The sequence below is a fragment of the Durio zibethinus genome, chromosome 9 (assembly GCF_047325235.1).
Source record: "Durio zibethinus cultivar Kanyao isolate XHJ-2024 chromosome 9, ASM4732523v1, whole genome shotgun sequence".
NCBI lineage: Eukaryota > Viridiplantae > Streptophyta > Magnoliopsida > Malvales > Malvaceae > Durio > Durio zibethinus.
Window position 1 is genome coordinate 28,440,789 of NC_143170.1, and position 22,847 is coordinate 28,463,635.

The 22,847-nt window shown below is 31.8% G+C and overlaps 1 protein-coding gene, 1 long non-coding RNA gene and 1 pseudogene across 2 annotated transcripts; all 3 read right to left on the reverse strand.

Annotated features, from left to right (window-relative positions):
- Window positions 1–3,968: 3,968 nt before the first annotated feature.
- On the reverse strand, window positions 3,969–4,976 carry LOC149516931 (uncharacterized). The gene is made up of 2 exons (XR_016345359.1): window positions 4,852–4,976; window positions 3,969–4,307 (listed from the first exon to the last, which is right to left on the reverse strand). It is a non-coding gene; the product is annotated as an uncharacterized LOC149516931 (long non-coding RNA).
- A 1,755-nt stretch (window positions 4,977–6,731) lies between these two features.
- LOC111314609 (MDIS1-interacting receptor like kinase 2-like) lies at window positions 6,732–12,674 on the reverse strand. Its single transcript, XM_022916134.2, has 3 exons — window positions 11,670–12,674; window positions 7,412–11,533; window positions 6,732–7,072 (listed from the first exon to the last, which is right to left on the reverse strand). The coding sequence occupies exons 2-3, from the start codon at window positions 7,872–7,874 to the stop codon at window positions 6,975–6,977; spliced, it is 561 nt and encodes a 186-aa protein (XP_022771869.1). The 5' UTR covers window positions 7,875–11,533; window positions 11,670–12,674; the 3' UTR covers window positions 6,732–6,974.
- Window positions 12,675–16,319: 3,645 nt separating this feature from the next.
- On the reverse strand, window positions 16,320–22,280 carry LOC111303952 (putative aquaporin TIP5-1; annotated as a pseudogene).
- Between the last annotated feature and the right edge of the window lie 567 nt (window positions 22,281–22,847).

The window sequence follows — 22,847 nt, forward strand, 5'->3', positions numbered from 1 at the left end:
TTATTGAAGGCATTTTTGGCTGAAAACACCTTCAATAATCCCTCTCCAAAATTTTTTGAATGGATTATTGAAGGTATATTTAGTCAAAAATGCCTTCAATAATCTCATTCAATTTTTTGTAAACTAATAGTTTTTTTCTTTTGAGCTTATATTAGTATATAACATATTTATACTAATAGATAGTCATATACCGTTAAAAAAGTTTATTTATACCGATTGTTAAATAAAGTGTTGGTATAAGTATGGTATATTCTGATGGTATTAAAAATCCGTTAGTAAAAGTCTTATTTACTTATTGAATTTGACTATCAATAAATAATTCATACAAAAAATATTTTGTATGAATTATTAAAAGCGTTTTTAATCAAAAATACCTTCAATAATCCCTCTCATTTAGTGCATGTAAAGTGGATCATAGAAATTTGGTTGAAAGCAATCAAATTCTTGTACTTTCTTTCCTTAAATAGGGATGCTACCATTGAGTAGTTTTTTTAAAGCTTGACTTTTAGCTTTCCATGGATATTGTGACCTCTCAAGTACAGTCATAATTTGCCTTGACTATGAACAAAATTACTTGAATTTTTAGCGCATGGTAAATTTGTCCTGAATTCTCATAAGCTGTTGTGGTGTTGATACCTTCATCAAGTGTTGTGGTGTTGTGGTGTGGTGTTGATACCTTCATCAAGTAGGACTGTCATTGGCAAAAAAAAAAAAAAAAAAGAAATAGTAAGAATGTTTGACAAGGGCACGAGATGATGCTTTCCAGCTACATGTATGCCAATTTTTTTTGTCATTTCTGGTCGAAAGTGGGCATGTTGATACCTTGATTTTTCTTTTGCTTACTCTCAGTTCCATTTCTTCTGCAGTGATGCTTTCATTGTTTATTCCTTTAATCAACTATTTACTTGATTGATTTTTCTATTTCATTTTGTGATGAACTTATAAAAAAAATCAAATTCTTTTTTTTTTTAATTTTTCATTACAGAATAAAGACAGTCTAATAACTAACTTGAAGACCATTCAGGACTATCTTTGCTCTTTCAGGTCACGGGTATTCCATTTCATGCTTGTTTCTATTGGTTGTTCGGATGAAACATTTTTTTGTATCCTCTTGTATGTTCTGTGCCACTTTCTATCAAAACTTAATATGTAGCAAGTCTAGTGCAATATAACATCATATTGAGGTATCTTTAGATTTGATGTAAAACCAGTTTTAGTTGGAAAATATAGTCGGTTATGACTGTGTGGAGTATGAAGGCGTAAACATTATAAGCATCATATTTTGGGTGAACGTGCTCTTAGATTTCTGATAAAGAAAGTGGGTCATGTCTAAGATGTCCATTGGTATTTATACAAGGGGCTTCTTGATTGTTTTATCTATCATTCTCCAAGATAATCTCATGGGTTTACCTTTGTTGGTAATACCATCTGATGTTGTGGGCTTATACTTCAAATTTCTTGGATTGCCCCATCATTTTAGGTATCTAAAATTTTTACTATGGTATGAAGAAGGTGTCACCTTTCTTTTAAGAGGAAGAAAATCAACAGTGATTTTCTACCCCCATTTGTCATAATTTTAGAGGTGTAGTTTGATTCATCCCTATTTTTTTGGCTGGTTTGTTTGAAAATTGAAGTGTTGTTGAACTTTCTGGTTTTTTGTTTTTCGTGCATCACCCCTTTGAATAGGGTTTAACTGTTGTCAATGTATCAGCGACCACATTTCCACAAACATTGGATTGGCTGCATGGATATCTTCTTCAGGTACACTAGGTAACTAATTGTTAATAGTAAAAGCCAGAACTGTTCTTGCCATCTGACACCTTCTTCAACCTGGAAACATGGATGATTTTCGAAGTTGCAGTCAAACGAGTTATTGGTACTTCATTATGTTTCATTTGGCTGTAGATTTAAAGGAGTTTTTAGTTGGAAAATGAGACAAGCATGCAACTAGATTCTCCACTTCAGCCATGAAAGTAGATTAAAAGTTGTTCTCTTCTTTATAATGACACCGAGATACTATTGTGCAATAAATTTGTATATAGGGAATGTTTTGGCTTTGCACAAAGTTTCGTCATGTGAAAAACGCATCATATTTGTTGAGTGATACGCCACAAATTTTGGTACAGTTAAAACTTGAGACAAGAGGGCTCTCTTAAGTTTGTGGCAACGGAAAAACCTAAAACCGTTTAACATTCATAAACTTTCACAGTACAATCTGTTAATAAGTTAGATATTTGAAAAGGAAACAGTTCAGAGTAAGTCTCAGCTAAAACTTCTAATTTATGAGTTATTTTCATTGCAAGCTGTTCCCACCCAAAGGCGGACACCAAGGATCAACCACCGTCATCTGAAAGACAGCTAAATGATTATTTAAGCGATTTGTCTGAGTGGAATGCGATCATTTATCTTTTGTGGGAAAGAGGAGTGGGCTGGTGGCATATTAGCTTTACTGGTTGGGCTTTTTCTTTGGACTACTTTGTGCTAATTTGATCACAAAGAAGAGGGTCTATATTGAGTTTTCTAATTGGCTAAGAAAGAAAACCTATGAATGGGTCTTTCAATTCACTTGAATTCTTGAGGGTGTAGACTTTTTTCCATATATTTATTTTTATTTTCTCTGTTTTTAGAAGACTTCTTTCTCTTCTCTTTTCCTTGTTTCTTGGACCTGGTAAAGTTGCTTTGCTGCATGCTTAGAAAAATCCACTGCTGGGGTTGTCCTGTTCTCTCATTGCTATTCTATATAGGAAGTATGATTAGTTGGTGGTTCAGTTATGGTATCATTTTTGTTTGAAGTAGGATGTTAGTTAATAGGAGTTTGTGGGGTCTAATATTAATGCTCTGCTTGTAAGGTGGTATATATATAATTATCCAAGGAGAGTGGGTTAGAATGTTTTCATAACCAGACTTTGTTGGTGGGGGTGGGGAAATTCAAGCTTTTGAACTTCCAAATTTCAATAATTTAATATGTCAACTAAATCTTTGTATCCCCATTTTGTATTTCATATTTACTTTTCTTCCAAAGCTACTACCCTAGCCTGTCATACAGTATCTTGATATGATCTTGCAAAATATCAAAACTAGTTGCCTTTCAACTTGATCAGCATAAACTGATGTGCTGATATACATACTCTCTTCTTGATAATGCTTTCTCTAGTGTATTGAGCAAGGCATTTCCTCCGTGTCCAATGAAAAATAGGTTACATGCAATCACAGGTATGAATGTCGCCTTAAATAATTTTGAAATTTGGTGAAGCATATACAAGTAAAAGATAACGCATTTTAAAGGATATCTAAATATAAAAAATTTGTTTTTGGCCAAAAAATAAAAATAAAAATAAAAATAAAAATTTTGTGCTAAACTGGAATATTGTTTCAGTTAAGTCTGAATAGATATAGAGTAAGAAGATATGAGTCTGAGCAAAAAAAAGAAAAAGTAAAAGAGAATAAGAGAAGAGGAAGGAGATAGAGAATCTAATTGTCCTCTGGCACCTGCCTGAATTTAGGACAAGTAGAAATGTAGTTACCTTTTTACTTGGCCTCAAAAGATTTTTTATGCATGGTTGTTTGTTTGTGGGTGTGTGTGCATTATTTTTGTCATGGAATAGGCCTAAATTTGCCATCTTCTGTTTGAGCTGTTTTTATATGAAGTTAAGCCTATTCTTTTTTTTTTTTTCCTTTTCATGATGATCTGTTCAGAGCTGGGAAGAAGGAATGAGATATTATGGATGCTGAAAGCAACTCCGGGGATAAAGCTAGTGATCAACTTTATGCGATCTAATTTTGGCTGGAATGGATTACTGGAGAACATTGTCTTCCCTACCACAAATCTATTGCAGGTTAACCAAATTCTCAACTTCCCCTTCTGGCAAAGCCTGTACTGCACTTATTCTATATCGTTTTTTTTTTGGGGGGGTGATGGACCAATTCAAAACTTGGAGCAAGTTCCTGACATTATCATTCAAATTGCATTTATAAAAGAAACTCAAAAATCGCTTTACTTTATTCATAGCATTACCCAAAAATCGTGTTTTTTTTTTTAATGGAATCGCTAGGTTGTATGTTAGTACACAAAAACTTCTACTTTCAATATTACTGCAGTAATTGCTACCAAATTATTACAGCAACTCAATAACTGAACCAAAGAAGCTAGATGTTGAAATTAATTGAAGTGGCTCAGCCTCAGCCTCAGCTCTCCATTGTTTTATTACACTTATATTTTAAACCATATTCATCCGCAGGTTATGGACCATTTTCTTCTGGATGACGCCAGTAACCGTGCCCCCCGGGCTTATCATAAGGATTCGTCGCTGTAAGATCAGCACCAACAAATTAAAAAAAAAAATTGTCAATTAATTATCAGCTGATTAATTTGAATTCCCTCTATTGAATTGATAACAAAAGAAATCTTACATCAATTAAATTAAAATATTTTGAGCACATAAATATAACTAAAGTCACTTCATCTATTATCAATTTATTTTAATGGGATATCCTTCTAAAATTTAACCTCCAACAAAAATATATATAGTAAATACCTAAATTTAATTAAAAAAGTACTATATATATATATACATATTATATAGTTGGGAAAGCCACTGAGGGCTGTAAAACTAATTTCCCATTTTTCTTTCTTGTTTATATATGGTAAGTAATATTTAATCAGTCGCTTGAATTAATGAGCATGTTTTGTGTGATTACTTAGCACAGAAAGAAAAAGTAGTTGATGCATATAGACATAGCACAATTAAACATATTATTATGATATCTCAGACTACCTATATATAATAATAAAATTCTAGGCCATGAAATGAAGTAAATACTCAAGAAGCTAGGCCAGGCTATAATCCTTACGAGGTTGGATCATTATGAGTTTCCTTGACGCCATGGCAGAGCCTAGAAGGAGAATACTAAAAACCAAGAGAACCTGGGCGAAGAGTAATATAAGCTTCTTAGAACCCATTTTATTTGTTGGTAGAGGAAAGAAGGTGAAACCGCAGAGTATATATAGGCCCATACCCATCCATCCGATGCCGACCAAGTTTTTGTCCAATTTTCCCACCAAATTTAGATTGTGGGCCAGCGGAACAACTAGACTTGGAAGACCGCTATTAAAAAACGTAGATATGTATATTTTCCAACTTTGAACACAATTCTTCGTCACGTACAATTTGTTCGTGAGACGGGAGATGACGCTGTCGTCCCTTGACAGTGGACGTCGCTAGCTACTTGAAAAGGTCGGCCGTTAGCGGGAATGGGAGGTTGAGAGTCATAATACGCAGGTCTGAATTGCTGACTTTTGCTCCCTCCTTGTCAAAAATCAGGAATGTGGACCACTAAAACTTCAACTTGTGGAACTTAATCCATGTTTAACTCGTAAACTAGATGCTAATATTCTATAGCGTTATGTTGATATGGTAATAAACCTTCTGTTTTAACAATCAAAATTCAATAACAAAAACGCGTATAATTGGATTTTTTTGTGAAACTACAAATAACGTTCTTATAACCTTTGTTACTCGATTAATTTTGTCTCGACTGAATATCAATGTTTTGAGAATTTTATAAATAATATCTAGTTAGCTCAAAGATTAGCAAGAAAACTTACAATATAAAATATGAATATGATATGAAAATATATATATATATATATATAAGTAATACGGTTTAAAATTTTAATAATAATTATATATAAATTTAAAAAAATTCAAAAAAATTTTTGACACAAATTGTGACAAATAATTTTCATATAAAATATGAATAAATACATAAATTTTAATATTTTATATGATATAAATATACAAATTGTCAAATTACTCAAAATCATGATACACTATATGGAGACCCACTCTCAATTTATAAAGTATTGTCAGCTTTAACTGAAAGTCTCACAATTTTATCTCATAAAAATTATCTCTACATATATATCATAGTAGATTTTCAAAGTATCCCGATATAAGATTAGGAGGTTACATTTTTAATCCACCATGAGCTTCAATTGTGCTCTATCGTTTGACAAAAATCACGAATGTGGACCACTCAAACTCAATACAAATGTAAATGATCAACCAATTTAAACTTTTTGTTGAATAGCTAAATTCATATAGTCCAAGTTTAGCAGTTTATTTGGGGTTATAGGTCCCTCGGTTTTGGGTTTAGGCAACTTCCACAGACCTCAATCACTTTGCACCCCCACAAGATGCGTTATATATTATTTGCAGATGTAGATGGTCAAACAATTTAAACTTCTGTCAAATTTCCAAATTCATATAGTCCAAGTTTAGCAGTTTATTTGGGGTTGGAGGTCCGTATGCTTTGGGTTTGGGCAACTTCCACAGACCTCACCTCACTCTGCATACCCACAAGATACGTTATCTCCAGAAATGTGGGATCCCTTCGAAGCTTCCAAGGTCTACCCAAGTTACGAAATTAACTTGCAACACCAACCAGAATGAAGTTCTTGCAAATTAACCAACCAACCAACCAAAGTTCTTAGTCGACAAAAACAAAATGGAATTCTCTTTTTTCTTTCATAAAAAAAAAAAAAAAAAAAAAAGGAGAAACAAAATATAGTCTATTGGACCCAAATCAATAAATAATCCAATTATCACTTTTTTTTTTTTTTTGGAAAAGGTTAATTTTATGATGCCGCATTGCTTTATATATCATTTCCTTTTTGATTCATCAATTCCAAAGTTTCTTTTTTTTTTTTTTTTTTATCTTTTTCCCACCTTGATGTGGAATTAAAAATGTAAAAAAAAATGTTCAACCCGTTTGAAGCACATAGCCCAATTGCCAACCAATTAGGCTAAATTGTTGATACAATCAAGGATTTCCATATAAATGTAACACTTGGAGGAAACAACAAAAAAAGCAAAATAAGCCAATTTAAAAGGAAAAATAATTTTGTATTGCCGCCATCCACTTAGGAATCATCGGACTAATGTTCGTCTGATGAGGAAGTGTTATTCACTTGTTTAAAGCTTAAGTGCCATCAGAACTTCAAGTGCCAATTGCCAAAACACCATAGCTATATACATCCATTGTTCAGTGACTGCCATGGAGTAAGCAAGCTCTGCAGCAACAAACATTCTTTGATTGATGATGGAAATTTTCATCCTTGTTTTGCAATAAATATAGATATAACTAAATGGTCCCCTAAGTTATATTGATGCTCTTGTTTTGCCTTTTTTGCTTTCAAGCCAAAACTGGAAATTAAGAACAGTTCATTGCCATATAAAAATTCGTTTGAGAGTATTGAAAAAATTACTACTATTATGAGCATGGAAGTTTTAACAATGGATTTTCTGAAATCAGCTAAGGATTAAGTGATATATGGCTCAGGATTCTTAGATCATGAATACTCAAGTGCGGAGAGATTAAGAGAGAAAGAGAGAGTGCATATGCAGGTTACCTAGAGCAACAAAGCCATAAGTTCTTGCAACTGCAATCCAGTTGGATGAATTAGGATTCAACAACCTTGCAGTGCCAAAATCTGATACACGGGCCTCGAGTTCAGAGCTCAATAAGACATTCTTTCTCGATATGTCTCGATGAATTTTAGGTGGAACACAATCATGATGCATATACGATGGAGCATGAGCTACCCCTTTAATAACTCCAATCCTTCTCGTCCAATCTAATTCCTTTGCTCCTATGTCATTGCTCAAGATCTTAGCCAGGATTCCCCTTTCCATGAACTCATACACCAAAAATAAATGTCTACTTTGAGAACAAAATCCATAGAGCTTTACAATGTTTTGATGCCTTATCTTTGTCAGGGCTGCAATCTCATTCTTGAAACTTTTCACCTCCTCCATCTCTATGTCACCATGAAACCTTAACTTTTTAACAGCAAATGCTTGACCATTTGCCATTTCAGCTTTGTAAACTTCTCCAAATCCTCCCACTGTTATGCAACATGTCTCATCAAAGTTCTTTGTGTTGGTAATTTAGAATGTGGTGTGTCCCACATTGAGTAAAAAGATCATTTATATGTGGTTTAAAAGAGATTACTTATGCTATTTAAGTAATTGAGTTAAGCATAAGTAATCTCTTTTAAGTATTGGAGCATAAGTAATCTCTTTTAAGTATTGGAGTGGGTTAAGTAATTTAGGCTTGCTAAAAGTTTTCCTAGTAGATCAAACAATCTTAAAAGTCAATGATAGGCACTTGGACACTTTGGCAAATAGATTTAATTTTTAAATCTTTTAAATTTTTTTATTTATTTTGAAATATTACAATTATGAATAAACATATTTGAATAGAGAAAAACATGATGGTCCGAGTAAACATATCTGAATAAAAAAATATAACTATTTAAATAAAATTTATTTAAACAAGAAAACATAACTATACGGAATGTCATGATTTTTTTGAATTGGTTTAATTGGTGATTGTTTATTTATTAAAAATAAATCTTTTTGCCTGACCAATTTCACTATTTCTGATTTAGAGAGTTTTTAAGACTTTGTTGTATCTTATAGGCATAATTGCCTTTAAAATAGCGTTCTTCATGCCTCAAAGTCATATTTTCTTCTTTCTTTTTATTTCTATTTTCTAAAATTTTCTAACAATTTGTAGCTTCAAGGATGTCTTTGTACATGAATTTCCCTTTAAACTACCAGGTTGAGAAAATATTTTCTCTTATCGGTATGCCTTCAAGTTTGGACTGATTTAATAATCTCTGATGAAGAAATGCTAAAATCCATATACAAACCATTACAAAGATTGATGTACTTGCCAAAGATGCAACAACAATAACAAAAATCTTGTTCTTATCACTTCCACTGTTCTTCTTTGTAGATGTGGCACTACAGGGTTTTAAAACTTGTCTTTCATTGCATAAATCTTTGTTGTTTCTAAAAACCTCTTATTGAGCTAATTGAAAGAAGTTGTTGTTCGAAAAAGGACCCTCTAAGTTGTTGTATGAAAGATTAACAAACACCAAGCTCCAAAGATTGCTAAGCGAAGAAAGAATTTCACCAAAAAGATTGTTGTGGGATAGGTTTAAGTTTTCCAAATTTGTAAGCTTCCTAAATTGTCATGGTATCTCTTCATAAAGTGAATTATAACTAAAATCTTGTAAATCTTGTAAGGCTCAAGATTACCAATTTGATATGAAATTGTGCCATTCAAGCGGTTTTCATTCAAACATAAATTTTGTAGCTTGGAATAGTCCCCTAATTCATGTGGAATTGGCCCGCTGAGTCTATTTGTCTAGAGATCTAGAGATTGCAAATTTGATAGTCTTCCAATTCTTGCAAGTTTTTGACCTGAAAGCTTGTTATCATCCAGGCTTAAGGAAAACAATTTCGATAATTTTCCAACTTGTGAAGGAATGATTGTTGAAAGTTGATTGGAAGAAAGGTCAAGCTCCACTAATTGGTTCAACTGATTAATTTCATTTCGGATCATACTATTAGGATTTATCTTGAATCTCATAATCTCACACCAAGAGTTAAGTGAGTTTAAGTTTGTTTTATATCCCATATCAAGAGTTTAGTAAAAGCATAAGGAGTTTTACCCTTATAAATAAGATGTTTGGGTTTTCATTTAGTAATCCTAAATAGTTAGACACCAAGAGAATAGCTAGATGAGTAAGCTATTAAAAGGGTATAATTGGGTTTTAAGTTAAGTTTTGAGTAAAGAGTTTTTAGTGACTTTTTTCATTCCAAAAGTCTCATAATTATAAAGATTTATTTGTTAATGGATTAGGTTTAGAGTATACCATTTTGAATTAAACTGAAACAAATATATTTGTGTGTTCTTATTCTTGATTTGAGCTTACTATTTTGTATGTGGGTACTGCGTATGCATGTTGATTTCCTAACAAGTGTTATCAAAGCTGTGATGATCTCCAATAAGTGATATCAGAGTGAGGTTTAAGGTTTGTAGGAAGAAGAGGTAGGCTCAAAAGATTGTGAAACAAGTATTTCAAAATGTCTAAAGAATGTATGTTTAGTATGCTTATGCCCATGTTTGAAATTTTATTATTTGATGGAAAGAGTAATTTCATGTTATGACAAAATACGATTCAAGATATGTTAGTACAACAAGAGTTAGATGAAGCATTAGAAAATAGTAAGCCTGAAGGAATGTCCGACTGTAATTGGAATGAAATTCAAAAAAAAATTATTAGTACTATTAGATTAGCACTAGCCCCAGAGGTAAAGTATACTATGTTAATTGAGAGTACTTGAAAAAGTTTGTGAAAAAAGCTTAAGAGTATTTATGCATCGAAGTCATTGACTAACCGATTATGTTTGAAGATGAATCTATATTCTCTGAAAATAAAAGAATGTACGAATCTTCATAATCACCTGAATAAGTTTAATAAATTGATTTCTCAATTTCTGACTATTTATGCTGATGAGTTAAAAGATAAAAAAAAGTTTTAATTTTGTTATCATCTTTACATAAGTCCTATAAACTTTTAGTTTAAACTTTGTTGATGGGTGTAAACACTCTAATTAATTTGGACTTAAGCTTATTGGGTCTGATCCAACAAGATCCAGGCCTAAGTCCAAACTAATTGGACTTAGCTTAATAGGGCCAGGGTATTAGACCCAATTAGCCATTTTTTCTTTCTTTCTTTTCTTTCATTTTCATTTTTATTTTATTTTATTATTTTTTGGTTTCTTATTTATCTTTAATTTTTTTTGTTGATTTATCTACTTATTTATTGAATTTATCAGTAGTTTTTTTAGGAGATAATAAATTTGACCGTGGTTGGAGTGGCAGAATGGTGGAAGGACTTGATCTCTACAAGATAAAGGTTGAAGAGGAAGTCACGGATAAGTGGAAATTCTTCTGGATTTTCATTATATATATAGGGACAAAAACACAAAGAGAAGGGGGCAAGTGATCGAGTCACCACAATTCTTGATCACTGTCTTCACCAATTCACCCCTACCAACATTAGTCAGCCAAATTTCCATAGTTATCAACCATCACCACCAACATCCACAATACCGACCCTAAAACCAAGTCCCAAACAGAACCTCAAAACCAATCTAATTTCAGCCCCGGATACAAGTTCTGGGTGCCTAATTTTCATCCAGCTGCAAAAAAAAAGAAAAAAAAACTTTCACACGAGATCACAAGCAAACATCCAAAAGCCAACACCATTGCCAAGTTGAAAACTATTTTTCACGTCACACTGTCACCATCAATCGATCCAAGGCCACCACCAATTCCGCTAGGCTCTACCATAACCAATAATTCACCAAATACCCAGCAGTTCGAAACACATAGCAAGTACATAAAAAATTTGAGGGAACCAAAAATCAAAAGCTAGGCAAAATCACTCCGCTAACTGCAAACCCACCAAAGTAGAACCAAAGCAGCACCCAGCATACTCAACTAGGGTCTTAAAATCAATCCCGACCAATAATTAGGGAATTCACTAGCCTAACAGTAACAGCCCCACAACCCAGAAGCTACTGTAACTACGACCACCACCCAGAAGCCCAAAAGGAATCCAGCTTCATCACCTATCTACTGCCAAAAGGTCGTTCACTGCTGACAATGAAAGCTAACAAGGTAAAGAAAACAATAAAGCAAAGTCAGAAACAAGGAAGCAATTTTTTTGGGCTTCGTTTGCTCTCATTCAGAAGGTTTTGGGTCTTCAATCGGGTGAGGAAAAGTCAGAAACAAGAAAAAGAACATACCTTGGGAATATGGTGATCGACAAAGCAAGGAAGGGGATTCCTGAGTTCATACCCGCTACTTTCTAGGGCAGAGTCACGCATCAAAAATAGCCATAGAGATAGAATCAACAATTGACAACAACTGAAAGACGAAAACAAAAGATTTTCTTCTAGCAGTGGGTTTTCGGTTTGGGATTCACTTTTAGTTAGGCACCTTTTGGAATTCTTTTAAACGGCAAAGGAAAGGGAAAGGATTGGAGGAGTTTTTCAATGGTCCGAGTAGCTAGGATTAGGAATTTCGAGAAGTGATAGAATGGTCTTTGTGCTTGCATTTGCGGAGAAAATAGAAAGGGAAATAGCAACTTGTCGGCAAAAAGAAAGAGACAAAAACTAAATTGAGAGCTGTGTTGCTGAAATAAGATGTTGGGCTTTATCCTTTTGCAATAAAGAATAAAGAAAGGGGAAGGATCTTGTAAAAATGTTTTAGAACTTGAAGATCTAGTCTAAGTTCAAAAAACTCAAATTTTGAGTGTAACTTGAGGCAGACTCAAGACCCCACAATTTGAAGCCGAGAACTCCAAGCCCACTTTTTAGCTTAGGTGGGCCTAAGTTAGATTTGAGTTGTAACTCAAATTTCAGAACATTTCACATCTTGCCATAAGTCACCAGCAAATAACGGTGCTTCCAGATCCAGGACCATGTGCACTTTCTCTATGAGCTGGATTTTCGTCAGATGATATTGCCAGAGGATTAGCATGTTCGTGGATATTAATTCCAAGGCTAACAAAATACTCTTCAAACACTAATCCATGATACACTATTAAGAAGGGACTAAGATCCGTATGTTTTCGAGTAGGCGACCTAAGCCGAACCGAACCGTCAAGTCGCATCTTTCGAACCATTCTTTGTGTCTGGAGTCGAGTCGAGCCGTTCATTTTTTATATTTTATTTATTTTTTTATGTGTTATTTATTTTTAGGAGTTTTTTTTTTTTGCATGTTTTCATTTAATAAAAATAAAATAAAATAAAATAATAAAAATTTTTCAAAAAGAAATATTTTTGAGAAAAAGTTAGAAGTACCAATTTTTCTTAAAAATAAAAATTATAAAAAAGAAACATTTTAAGGAAAAGTTGAAAGTATCAATTTCCCTTAAAAATAAAATTTTTAAAATAAAAATTATCAAGAAAGGTATTTTAAGGAAAAGTTGAAAATATCAAATTTCCTTGAAATTAAAACTTAAAAAAAATATTTTGAGAAAAAGTTGAAAGTATCAATTTTTCTTGAGATTAAAATTTCAAAAAAAATACATTTTGAGGAAAAGTTGGAACTATCAATTTTTCTTAAAAATAAAATTATCAAGAAAAGTATTTTAAGGAAAAGTTGAAAGTATCAATTTTTCTTGTATAAAAGCAATGAGTTTTTTTTTTTTTTTTATGAAAAGAAAAGAATTTATATCAAAAGTTGAATCATTATTCTTTTTTTTATTTTATTCTTTTTTTCTTTCTTTTCTTGAATTTTTTTTAATGTCAAATAATCCAACGATGGAGCTTATGCAAGTGAAATAGTAGTTTTCTTGTATACTCTTGAGGTGAAGAAATTTTCTTGTTTTTCTGCCAAAAATATTGGAGTCAATTAAGAATAATTTTCAATAATTAATTGCTTGGTAAATTTTTTTAGGCTTATTGGATAACATGAATTTGAGCTGGTACTATCTTTCGATGGGCATTGTGAAGGTGCTATAACCTTCCTCACTCATAACCGAACTCCTGAACCCTGTTCTGGTTAATAAACCCGAACCTATTTTTTAAAGACTCTTAGTCAAGCTTAGGTGCTTCTTAAGAGGATAGATTCCTTAGGTGGCCTAATCACACCTAAACAAAAAAGATTGGTAGCGACTCCTAAAGCCAATATCTAGCAATAGATCCCTCAGATCTATACGTTATGACAGTGGGTAGATCTACTTTGAAGTTGGATAAATGTGACTACTCTGTTGCATAAGAACGAAAGGTTTATGGGAACACAAATAGGAAAGAGTACATTAACTGTAAAGAGTTTTGATCGAAGGAGGACTCAAAAGAAGATTAATGGATAAAAAAGGAGATCCAAGTCAAGAGACAAATATTATAATGACATAGAATGTTATTATTGTGGTGAAAAAGGATATATCCAAGTGCATTGTAAGAAGTTGAGAAAGAATATGACTATTTTCAAAAAGGCTAATGATGAAAAAAATCGAATGAAAGAAAAAGTGATACTGCTGTTGTTGTGTCTGATGATAATGATGTTATTTTAACAACTTGTATAGATGAGATTCAGACTTTGAAAGATGATAAAGGTTAGGTTTTGGATTCAGCTGGTACATTTCATGTTTGCAATGATAAGAGTTTCTTGGTGGAGTTAGAATAGATGAGAAGCATGCAGATACTATGGTTGCCAATAATAAAAACGTGTAGATTCAAGGCATTGGGAGTGTTTGCCTTTGATCTCACAAAGGTATTGCTAGGATTCTTTATCCTGTAAAGTATGTACCAAGTTGTAACTACAATTTAATTGCTTTGGGTGAGTTAGCTTCTTAGGGGTACACATATGGTAGTAATGATTGGTTAAAAGTGTACAAGAATGGTTGTGTGATTCTACAAGGGAATACGATCAAAAATCACTTGTACATGCTTGGTGGAGGCTCAATTGTTGAGATTCCTGCAATGAAGAAAAAGAAGAAGGGCAAGCAAGCATATCAGCTTTGTAGATACTATTGAAATGTTTGGAGATTCAAGTCAAGGGAGAATTTGTTGGGATTTGCCTTGAATTTCATAATCTCACATCGAAAGTTAAGTGAGTTTGAGTTTGTTTTATATCCCACATCGGGAGTTTAGTAAAGGTATAAGGGGTTTCACCCTTATAAATAAGATGTTTTAGTTTTCGTTTGGTAATCCCAAATAGTTAGATATCAAAAGAATAGCTAGGTGAGTAGGCTATTAAAAGGGTATAATTGGGTTTTGGGTTAAGTTTTAAGTAAGGAGTTTTTTATGACTTTTCTCATTTCAAAAGTCTCATAGTTGTAAAGATTTATTTGTTAGTAAATTAGATTTGGAGTAGGCCATCTAGAGTTGGACCGAAACAAATATATTTGTGTGTTATTATTCTTGATTTGAGCTTGCTATTTTGTGTGTATGTGCTATGTGTCCATGTTGATTTCCCAACATGTACCTCCTATCATATTACTAGCAGCTTTCTTAAATTCCGACATTCTCCCTAATTTGATGAGAGCTCACCACTCCGTTTGTTGTAACTCAAGTCATTATATGTGAGGTTTGGGTACACACCAAAATCTTGGGCAATGTTTCTTGTAAGTTAATTATATTCAAGCTGAACTCTGTACAAGGTCTTGCAATTCTTCGGGCTCTTCGGGATGGGACCTGAGAAGTTACTGAAGGAGGCACTGAAATTGACAAGCTTTCCACCTCCACAAACTTGTGATGGTAAGTTACCACTAAAGTTGTTGACAGCCAGATGTAGAACTACTAATGATGAAAGATTTCCCAACTCATCCGGTACAAGACCAGCTAAGTGGTTTATGTGCAAATACAGAACAGTTAACTTGCCTAAAGTTCCAAAACTAACAGGAATGTTTACTGAAAGTTGAAGACTGGAAAGCTATAGAACAGTTAAACTAAATTACCTAAAAAATGGAAGGATAGGACCATAGAAATGACTCCCATCTAGAGCTAGCAAAGAAAGATGTTTCAAATTCCCCATCTCATTAGAAATTCTGCCACTTATTAAAGTATCTAGAAGGAGAAAATTTGAGACAAATGAGGCCAGTTTTCGATCAACTAGTTCCATCGGGGAATAAAGACGGGTACAATTCACCCGTTATGTTGTTTCGTGAAATATCAAGCTCATAAACTTGAATGAGATTGGCAAGAGAGATAGGAAGCTGGCTGTTAAAAGAATTTGTGGAAAAATCAAGGAACTGGAGTTTTGAAAGCAAACCAATGTTGAAAGGTATTTATCCTGTGAGCTGGTTTACTTTACGATCAAGCCGAGGTGGTGTGGAAAGGAAGAAAAATCTAAGTTTTCAATGGTACCTCTCAGACCTGTGTTTGCAAGATTTATTTCAATTATGTTTCCTGGATTGTTGCAGGTTATTCCACGCCATTTGCATGGACTCTGAGTAGTATCGTTGGCAGGAGTTGGAGTGACCCATGACTGGAGAATAGACTGATTTCCAAGGCTTTCTTCCCATTTGAGCAAGGCCTCAGTTTCTCTACTTGGGTAGAATTGCCATGCCAGGAAGAAAACAATACCAAAAAAACTAGAAAGAGAGTAAGAGAGAGATACTTTTCTTGGTAATTAGGCATAGTTTCATGAGGCCTTTTCTTTTCATTCTTGTTCTCTAGTTCTGCTTTTCAATGGCAATGGAATGATTTGCTTATATGGGGTATAAGTTAACTCTTGGCTTCTCACCCAACTCGCAAGTCAGAAGGCTTATCACAGCTTATTTATTGTGTCAAAAGAAATTTCCCATAATCAATCTTAAAGCCAGAAAAGAAACGAAACGATATAGATTGAATCCAAGTCTTAAATGGTTGACTTTAAGCCCAATCCCAACGGAACTTGCTGGCCTAAAAGAGAATTAAAAAAACAAATTAGCACAGGAGGAAAAAGGGTTAAACCCCAGTTCTAGAAATTGATGCTTCACCTAGGAACACAACAATGTCATATAGAAGCCCAGCAACTGCGGCTCCAATGAGGGGTCCAACCCAGTAAATTGCTTGGTTTTTTAAGTGACAAGCAATGACAGCAGACCCCAGGGCCAATGCAGGGTTCATTGACCTTCCAGAGAACTGACCTGCTGCTAAGACCATGGCTCCTACCGTCAATCCTACTGCCAAGGGTTCAACGGTCCCAAATGGACGAGCTCTAGGGTCACCAGCAGCATAAATGGTGTATACCAATGTGAATGCAAGCACACCTTCCAACATGAATGCTCCGAATCCAGTCATTTCATTTGCAATCGTATAAGTTGGGACATGCTGTAAAAATTATAGGCACTTTTAAATAAATTTGCTTTCCTTCGAAGTCAGAAACCTTCCAAAAACTTTTAGCACAAATCTTTGAATTTGATTGTTGTTGTAAAGCTTCTTAAGAAAGAAGGGCAAAATCATTTATCTCTTTTTTTTTTTAACTATGATTTCTGTAAAACATTGTTGTTCTTTGGAAGAAAAAGATGAAGGAATGAAATAGTTCGAAGCAAAGATGAGGACAAAAAAATATCACTAATTTTTCATTAAAAAAAAAATGGAAAGGAAAATGAATAGATTTATGCAACTTTACATCCAAGAAATCCAATATTTCATAAATCAGAGAAAAATGAAAAGAAAACTATCATGGAATTTGAACTAATTGTTCTGTTTTATTCTATACTTGCGTTTCTTTCATTTTCCATCATTTGTAGCAAATATAACAATAACTTTCCTCTGTTTTATCCTCTTTTCTCTGTTGTCCAATCAAACATAGTGTTAAATAAATTAAACAAAGTTGAAAGTTGTATTGCAGTTTTCTTGCTGCAAAGTTTACTATTTAAAGGTAACGAAAAACAGAACAAGAGAATAATCTGTGCTTGTAAGTGAAGTTAATGTTAGAAAAAATAAATAAGAAACGAGAAATAATATAAAAGAATTTTGGCTTTGAAGCATGAAGAACATTTTTTTAAAGGCAATTATGTTTTTAGGATACAATAAAGCCTCAAAGTCTCCAATCAAAAGTAATAAAAATAGTTATATTGAAAAATTTATTTATAATGAATGAATAGACATAAACTTCTATTCATATGATTATGAATTTTTGTATAATCATGACCTTTATGGGATGCACCACATTTTAAACTACCAACAATCCCCTACTAGTTTAGAATGTTGGTGCTTAATTTTTACCTTTCACACAAGTAAATGTTATGAATACAAAAAGGTATCTCTCGATTTAAACTTTTAATTAGCATATATATCTTAGAATTCTAACAAAGTTGATGGTATCCGCAGATTAAACCTTAACTTTGAGTGTTAGAATTGAATATATAACATACATAATACTTATTTATTTTTCTATCAAAGGTTTATAACCGGTTTTAGTACTATTATGGCCATGTGTTTATCCTATTCATAAATATTTACAAAAGATATTCCAATTCTTCTTATTGAAGTGGCACTACTTCTATATTTATATATGTAGAGTTTCCATTATATCTCCATTGCTTTAGATATTTAAAACTCCATTAAGAGTATAAAAACTAATTTTTCCCACGCAATGGATCACACTAGTTTCTAAAATTTGAATGGATTTTATTAGTATTTAACAGACACATAACAGCAATTTGTTTTTACCCATTAAATTTTGTAATTAAAGGTTACTAATTCAAAGTTTGGTTCCATTATTGGTGTCTAATAGTAAGGGTTTAAATCCATTCTACTTGTAGTACTACTAACCAAATATTTTGAAATTCAATTTTTTTTATGATAATTACCCCCACTTGAGATTGAATCTCTAATATAATCACTTCAAACTAATATGTCTAAACTTTTCATTTTGCATATCATTTATATGCTCCAAACATTGTTGCCTCATTCTTATCATTTTAAGAATTAGTTAGTTTTGGATGTGGCCACAACTTTATTTATTAATTTCAACTATTCTATTTCCATATTTTTATACATTTTTATTATAATTATACTTTTAGTACAATTGAATAAACTCAATGAATAAACCAAACGATTTTAGTCCTTTTAAGATTTTTAAGAGCCTTTTTATGATTTTACTTTAATAAGTGTTTAAACTTATTAGTTTGTATAATTTGCTCATAAAATTATACTAAAATCTTACAACACTATGGTGCTAATTTTTATTTCTTTTGATTCTTATCACCCCCACCATATGCAAGTATGCATTCTTTTATTAAAGAATATCTCATTCAAGTATCAAGATATCATATATACTTAATCAAGTTGTCATTTCATTTATCTTTTCACTATTTGGTGGTTTTTTATTTTTTTTTAAGTAAGAGGTCTCCAAATCCACCCTTAGTGAAAGATAATTAGTTGATATCTTAATATTTCAATAAAAGTTTCAAAACTTTTATATTTTAATTTAATATAAGAGTTTACATCAATAAGTAGATTTCATATATAAATATGCTTTTATAGTCTCCTTTTTAAGACTTTTATGTCAATTCATAAATATTTATATGAATCTATTTCATTATGGATACTATTAATAATTTTTTATTACCATGAACAACACCATTTTCATCATCTAAATGGATCAAATAGCATTCTTTTTGCTATTATAAAAAGTTTTCAAATTCACAATATCTTTGAATCATTCATGGCTTCTAAAGTAAATACACTTTAAAATTTTCACTATATGAAATCATAGATGATAAATCATTTGTATAATCCATGAATTAGAGCATATATATATAATAAAAATTGCGACAATGTGATCAAGATTGTGGCATCAATTTTGGCTTATGGCTATTTTAAGCCAACCATAATAGTCCACCTCATACCTACAAATGATGTAGATTTGGCAATTAAAATTATCTCATTTATAATGATGGCTTTTAGTGAAAATCAACTATCTTAAATTTTATCATGAGTTTTCAATGCATATAGTAATTGCCTAGTGGCCAATTCCAAGTTCATGATTATTGAGACCTTTAAACTTGATTTCAAAATTTTATAAGAACTTTTTTTCTCCACCAGTATGTAGCCTATGTATCTCTATTATTCACCACTTTTAATTGGTCAAAACATTTTTGGATATATAATAAATTCAAACTTTACTCATAGGACCAATATACCTATATATAATAAGAGTCTATAACATATTTAACTCCAATTTCAAATACTTTTACAATCATTTTGTGACCAATATGTTCATAGCTAGATCACCATATCAATGCAAGTCATAAAACATGAATCTAAAGAATCATTTTCATAAAATAGTATAAAAAATAATTATAATATGAGTTCTACTCATATTTCATGCAAAAATTTGTGATGAATTTGCATTTGTTAAATCATTGATTGGCTAACTCTAAGGTTTACGGCTTTCACAAACCAATATTATTATCTAAGCCCATGTGTTAATATGGTATATAACCAGCCACATCCTTACCATTGTCATGAAACTATTGAAAACCTCATAAACTTGTTCACTTTTCATTTTAACAGCCTGCAAATGGCCATTTTTTCGGGTACAAGAAGCAAAAATACCTTCATTGTCTTTAACTAATAATGTATTAATTGGATGATGGCATTCAATCTCCATAGTCCATATCTTTCTTATATGTATAAGAAAGAAAATTTTATCCCATTTAGTTCATTTTCATAATATATGGTAAACTGTACCAATGTTCTCCATGCCTAACAAAATAAAATTAAGCACATGCATGTATTGGTGCCTTTGAAACATTAAATTTGCATGTTCTTTTCTAATTTATAAACATGCCTAATTAGACATTGATAAGCATCCATCAAAATGCTAGTAACCAATAAATGCTTCAATATTTTTTAATTTGTTTAATCAATATCCCATATGCGAAAAGCAACAATTCTTTTTATTATAACCATTGATTAACTCTTTAATGGCTTTTTATGATTTCCACTTTATGATTGTTCACAATAAAATTTTATTTTGTAAAATCACTGCTAGTGCATTACACCCATTAGGCAAAATACATGTCATTCAGCCCATATTTATGATAATAATCATTATTTGGTTTATTGTCCACCAATTAATCCATGAAACACCATATCTTAATAATAATATTTCACATATATCAATTTAATTTTAATTGGTTTTCATGAAAATTAAACACTAGTCAAAAATTGAACCAATAATAATTTTTTTAAAAAAATATATATATCAACATTTGATTTACAAATGATCAACAAAGATAGAATCATACAAATAGCGGGACTCAACTTATTATCTCAATTTTGATACCATGATTTAATAATAAAATTAATTTTGTAGCCAAATCTTATTTTTTGCATGTATTCTATACTTGCATCTAATTTCTCATTGTAAATTCCTTTACCCATTTTTGATCACTTTCATAGAAACTATGGGATAATTTGCCTATTATATATATAACTAAGATATGATAATTAAACAATCAGCCATTCCATTGAAACCTAATTTAATTTAGTACTTGATAACAAGTGATAATTTTTTTAATCGTAAATCAATTCATGTCTTTGTCTTTTATGTTTTCAGGCTATTTCTCATCTGTCTTTATAAGCTTCAATTTTTCAAATAAATATAATATAATTCATTAAACCCAAATGTGGAGTCAATTTCAGTATATGCATAAACCTATGCAAAGTAATCAATATTTTGCATATTATGTTTTGACTTTACATACTAATGAAATAAATTATTAAAGTGTTTATCTCATTCAGTTAATCTTTTTACCCACAATTATGCAAAAAATAAAATACATACCACTAATGAAGATTTTTATGAAAATTAACATTTTGGTCCATAGAAACATTTATCCTTTGACACCTTGAATCTTCTCTGATATTGATCTTCAAATCATGCCTATTTCTTTTCCTTGTATCTTCGCCATGCAAAATACAAATTTTTTATAATTGTCTTTAAATTATTAGAAAAAATTAAATAAGAGAAGAAAAATAATAGAAAAGAATTTTGGCTTTGAGGCGTGAAGAACACTTTCTTAAAGGCAATTATGTATTTAGGATACAATAAAGCCTTAAACTCTCTAATCGAAGCAGTGAAAATTGTTATATTAAAAAATTTATTTATAATGAATGAACAGACATAAACTTCTATTTAGATGGTTATAACTTTCTAAATAATCATGACCTTTATGAATAATAATCTATTTATATTCAAATAATTATAATCATTTATCATATGATAATTGTTTTTGTTTAAACATAATTATTTTAAAATATGAATAAAATTAGTACAAAAATTAATTTTATTCATCAATAATTAAATCCTTCTATTAAATACGAGATGCACTATATTCTAAACTACTAACAGTTAACAATCGTGATAGAAGTGGATTCCCATAAACTTTCGTAGCAACACTTTTTTTCTAATCTTCAGTAATTGAATTGCATATGCAACAGATGAAACAGTCATTCCATACCTGTGAAACAGTAGTGACCTTCAACAAAAGGCAAGCCATGACAAAGGCCAACATCAGAGAAACCCAGTAAAACAGAGCAGTTAGGACACTAATATGGCCTCCAATTGCCAAGCCAAAGGTGACGGCCGGCTACATATGTCCACCAGAGATGTTTGCAGCATTGTATACTGACGAGGACAATGCAAAGTTGTTTGCAATGGCAACTAACACCAGGCAAGATAGATCTGTTGCCAAGTCTTACGTCACTTTCCTTGGCAAATGACAAGTTGGAAATCATTTTTTCCAATGTTTTGGAAAAACCTCGGGAAAGTAAAACAGGCAATTAAAAGCACTAATGTTAAGCCATGGCTGAACCAACAACTACAAACACATAAAAGAATGCAAAGATTAACTCTACAAGATAGGCTCTAAGAGCATTGGGAGCAACAGATTACTGGAACCAGAAAGTAAAAGATGCCAAATTCATTTAGCCAAGAATCATGGAAATGGAAATTTTGTGGCGAACAAATATTTTATGCGTGGAAGAGAGACTTGGATTCGTTTTACTTTTGAATCTTTACAAATAAGAGGATATGAACGGCAAGCCAAGTTTATACTAGGCAAAAAAGGTTGCAACTATTCCGTGGTGCTTCAGGTGCAAAAATTAACCATGCAGTAGCCATGTGGAAGGCGCAGGGTTTCGAGCTTTTTGGTCGGGTGTTCTGCGGTTTATACCATTATGCTATCTAATTTGTTGAAAGCCTGAAACTCATCCGTGGACTTAACTTGGGCTTGTCTATGATTTTTTTTAGATTTGGATTTAGGTTGATTCAAAATATTAGGATAATAATAAATAATTATTTAATTGTAAAATATTTTTAATTTTTGAATGATAACTATAATTTAAATATGCATATCTGGGTTTGAATCTTAATTTTAGAACTGTCAATCATATCTATCTATGAATATTTGAACACTTTTAGTATGCATTTTGATAGTTGCTTTAGTGTCATTTTCCTTTCTTATATTGATTCAT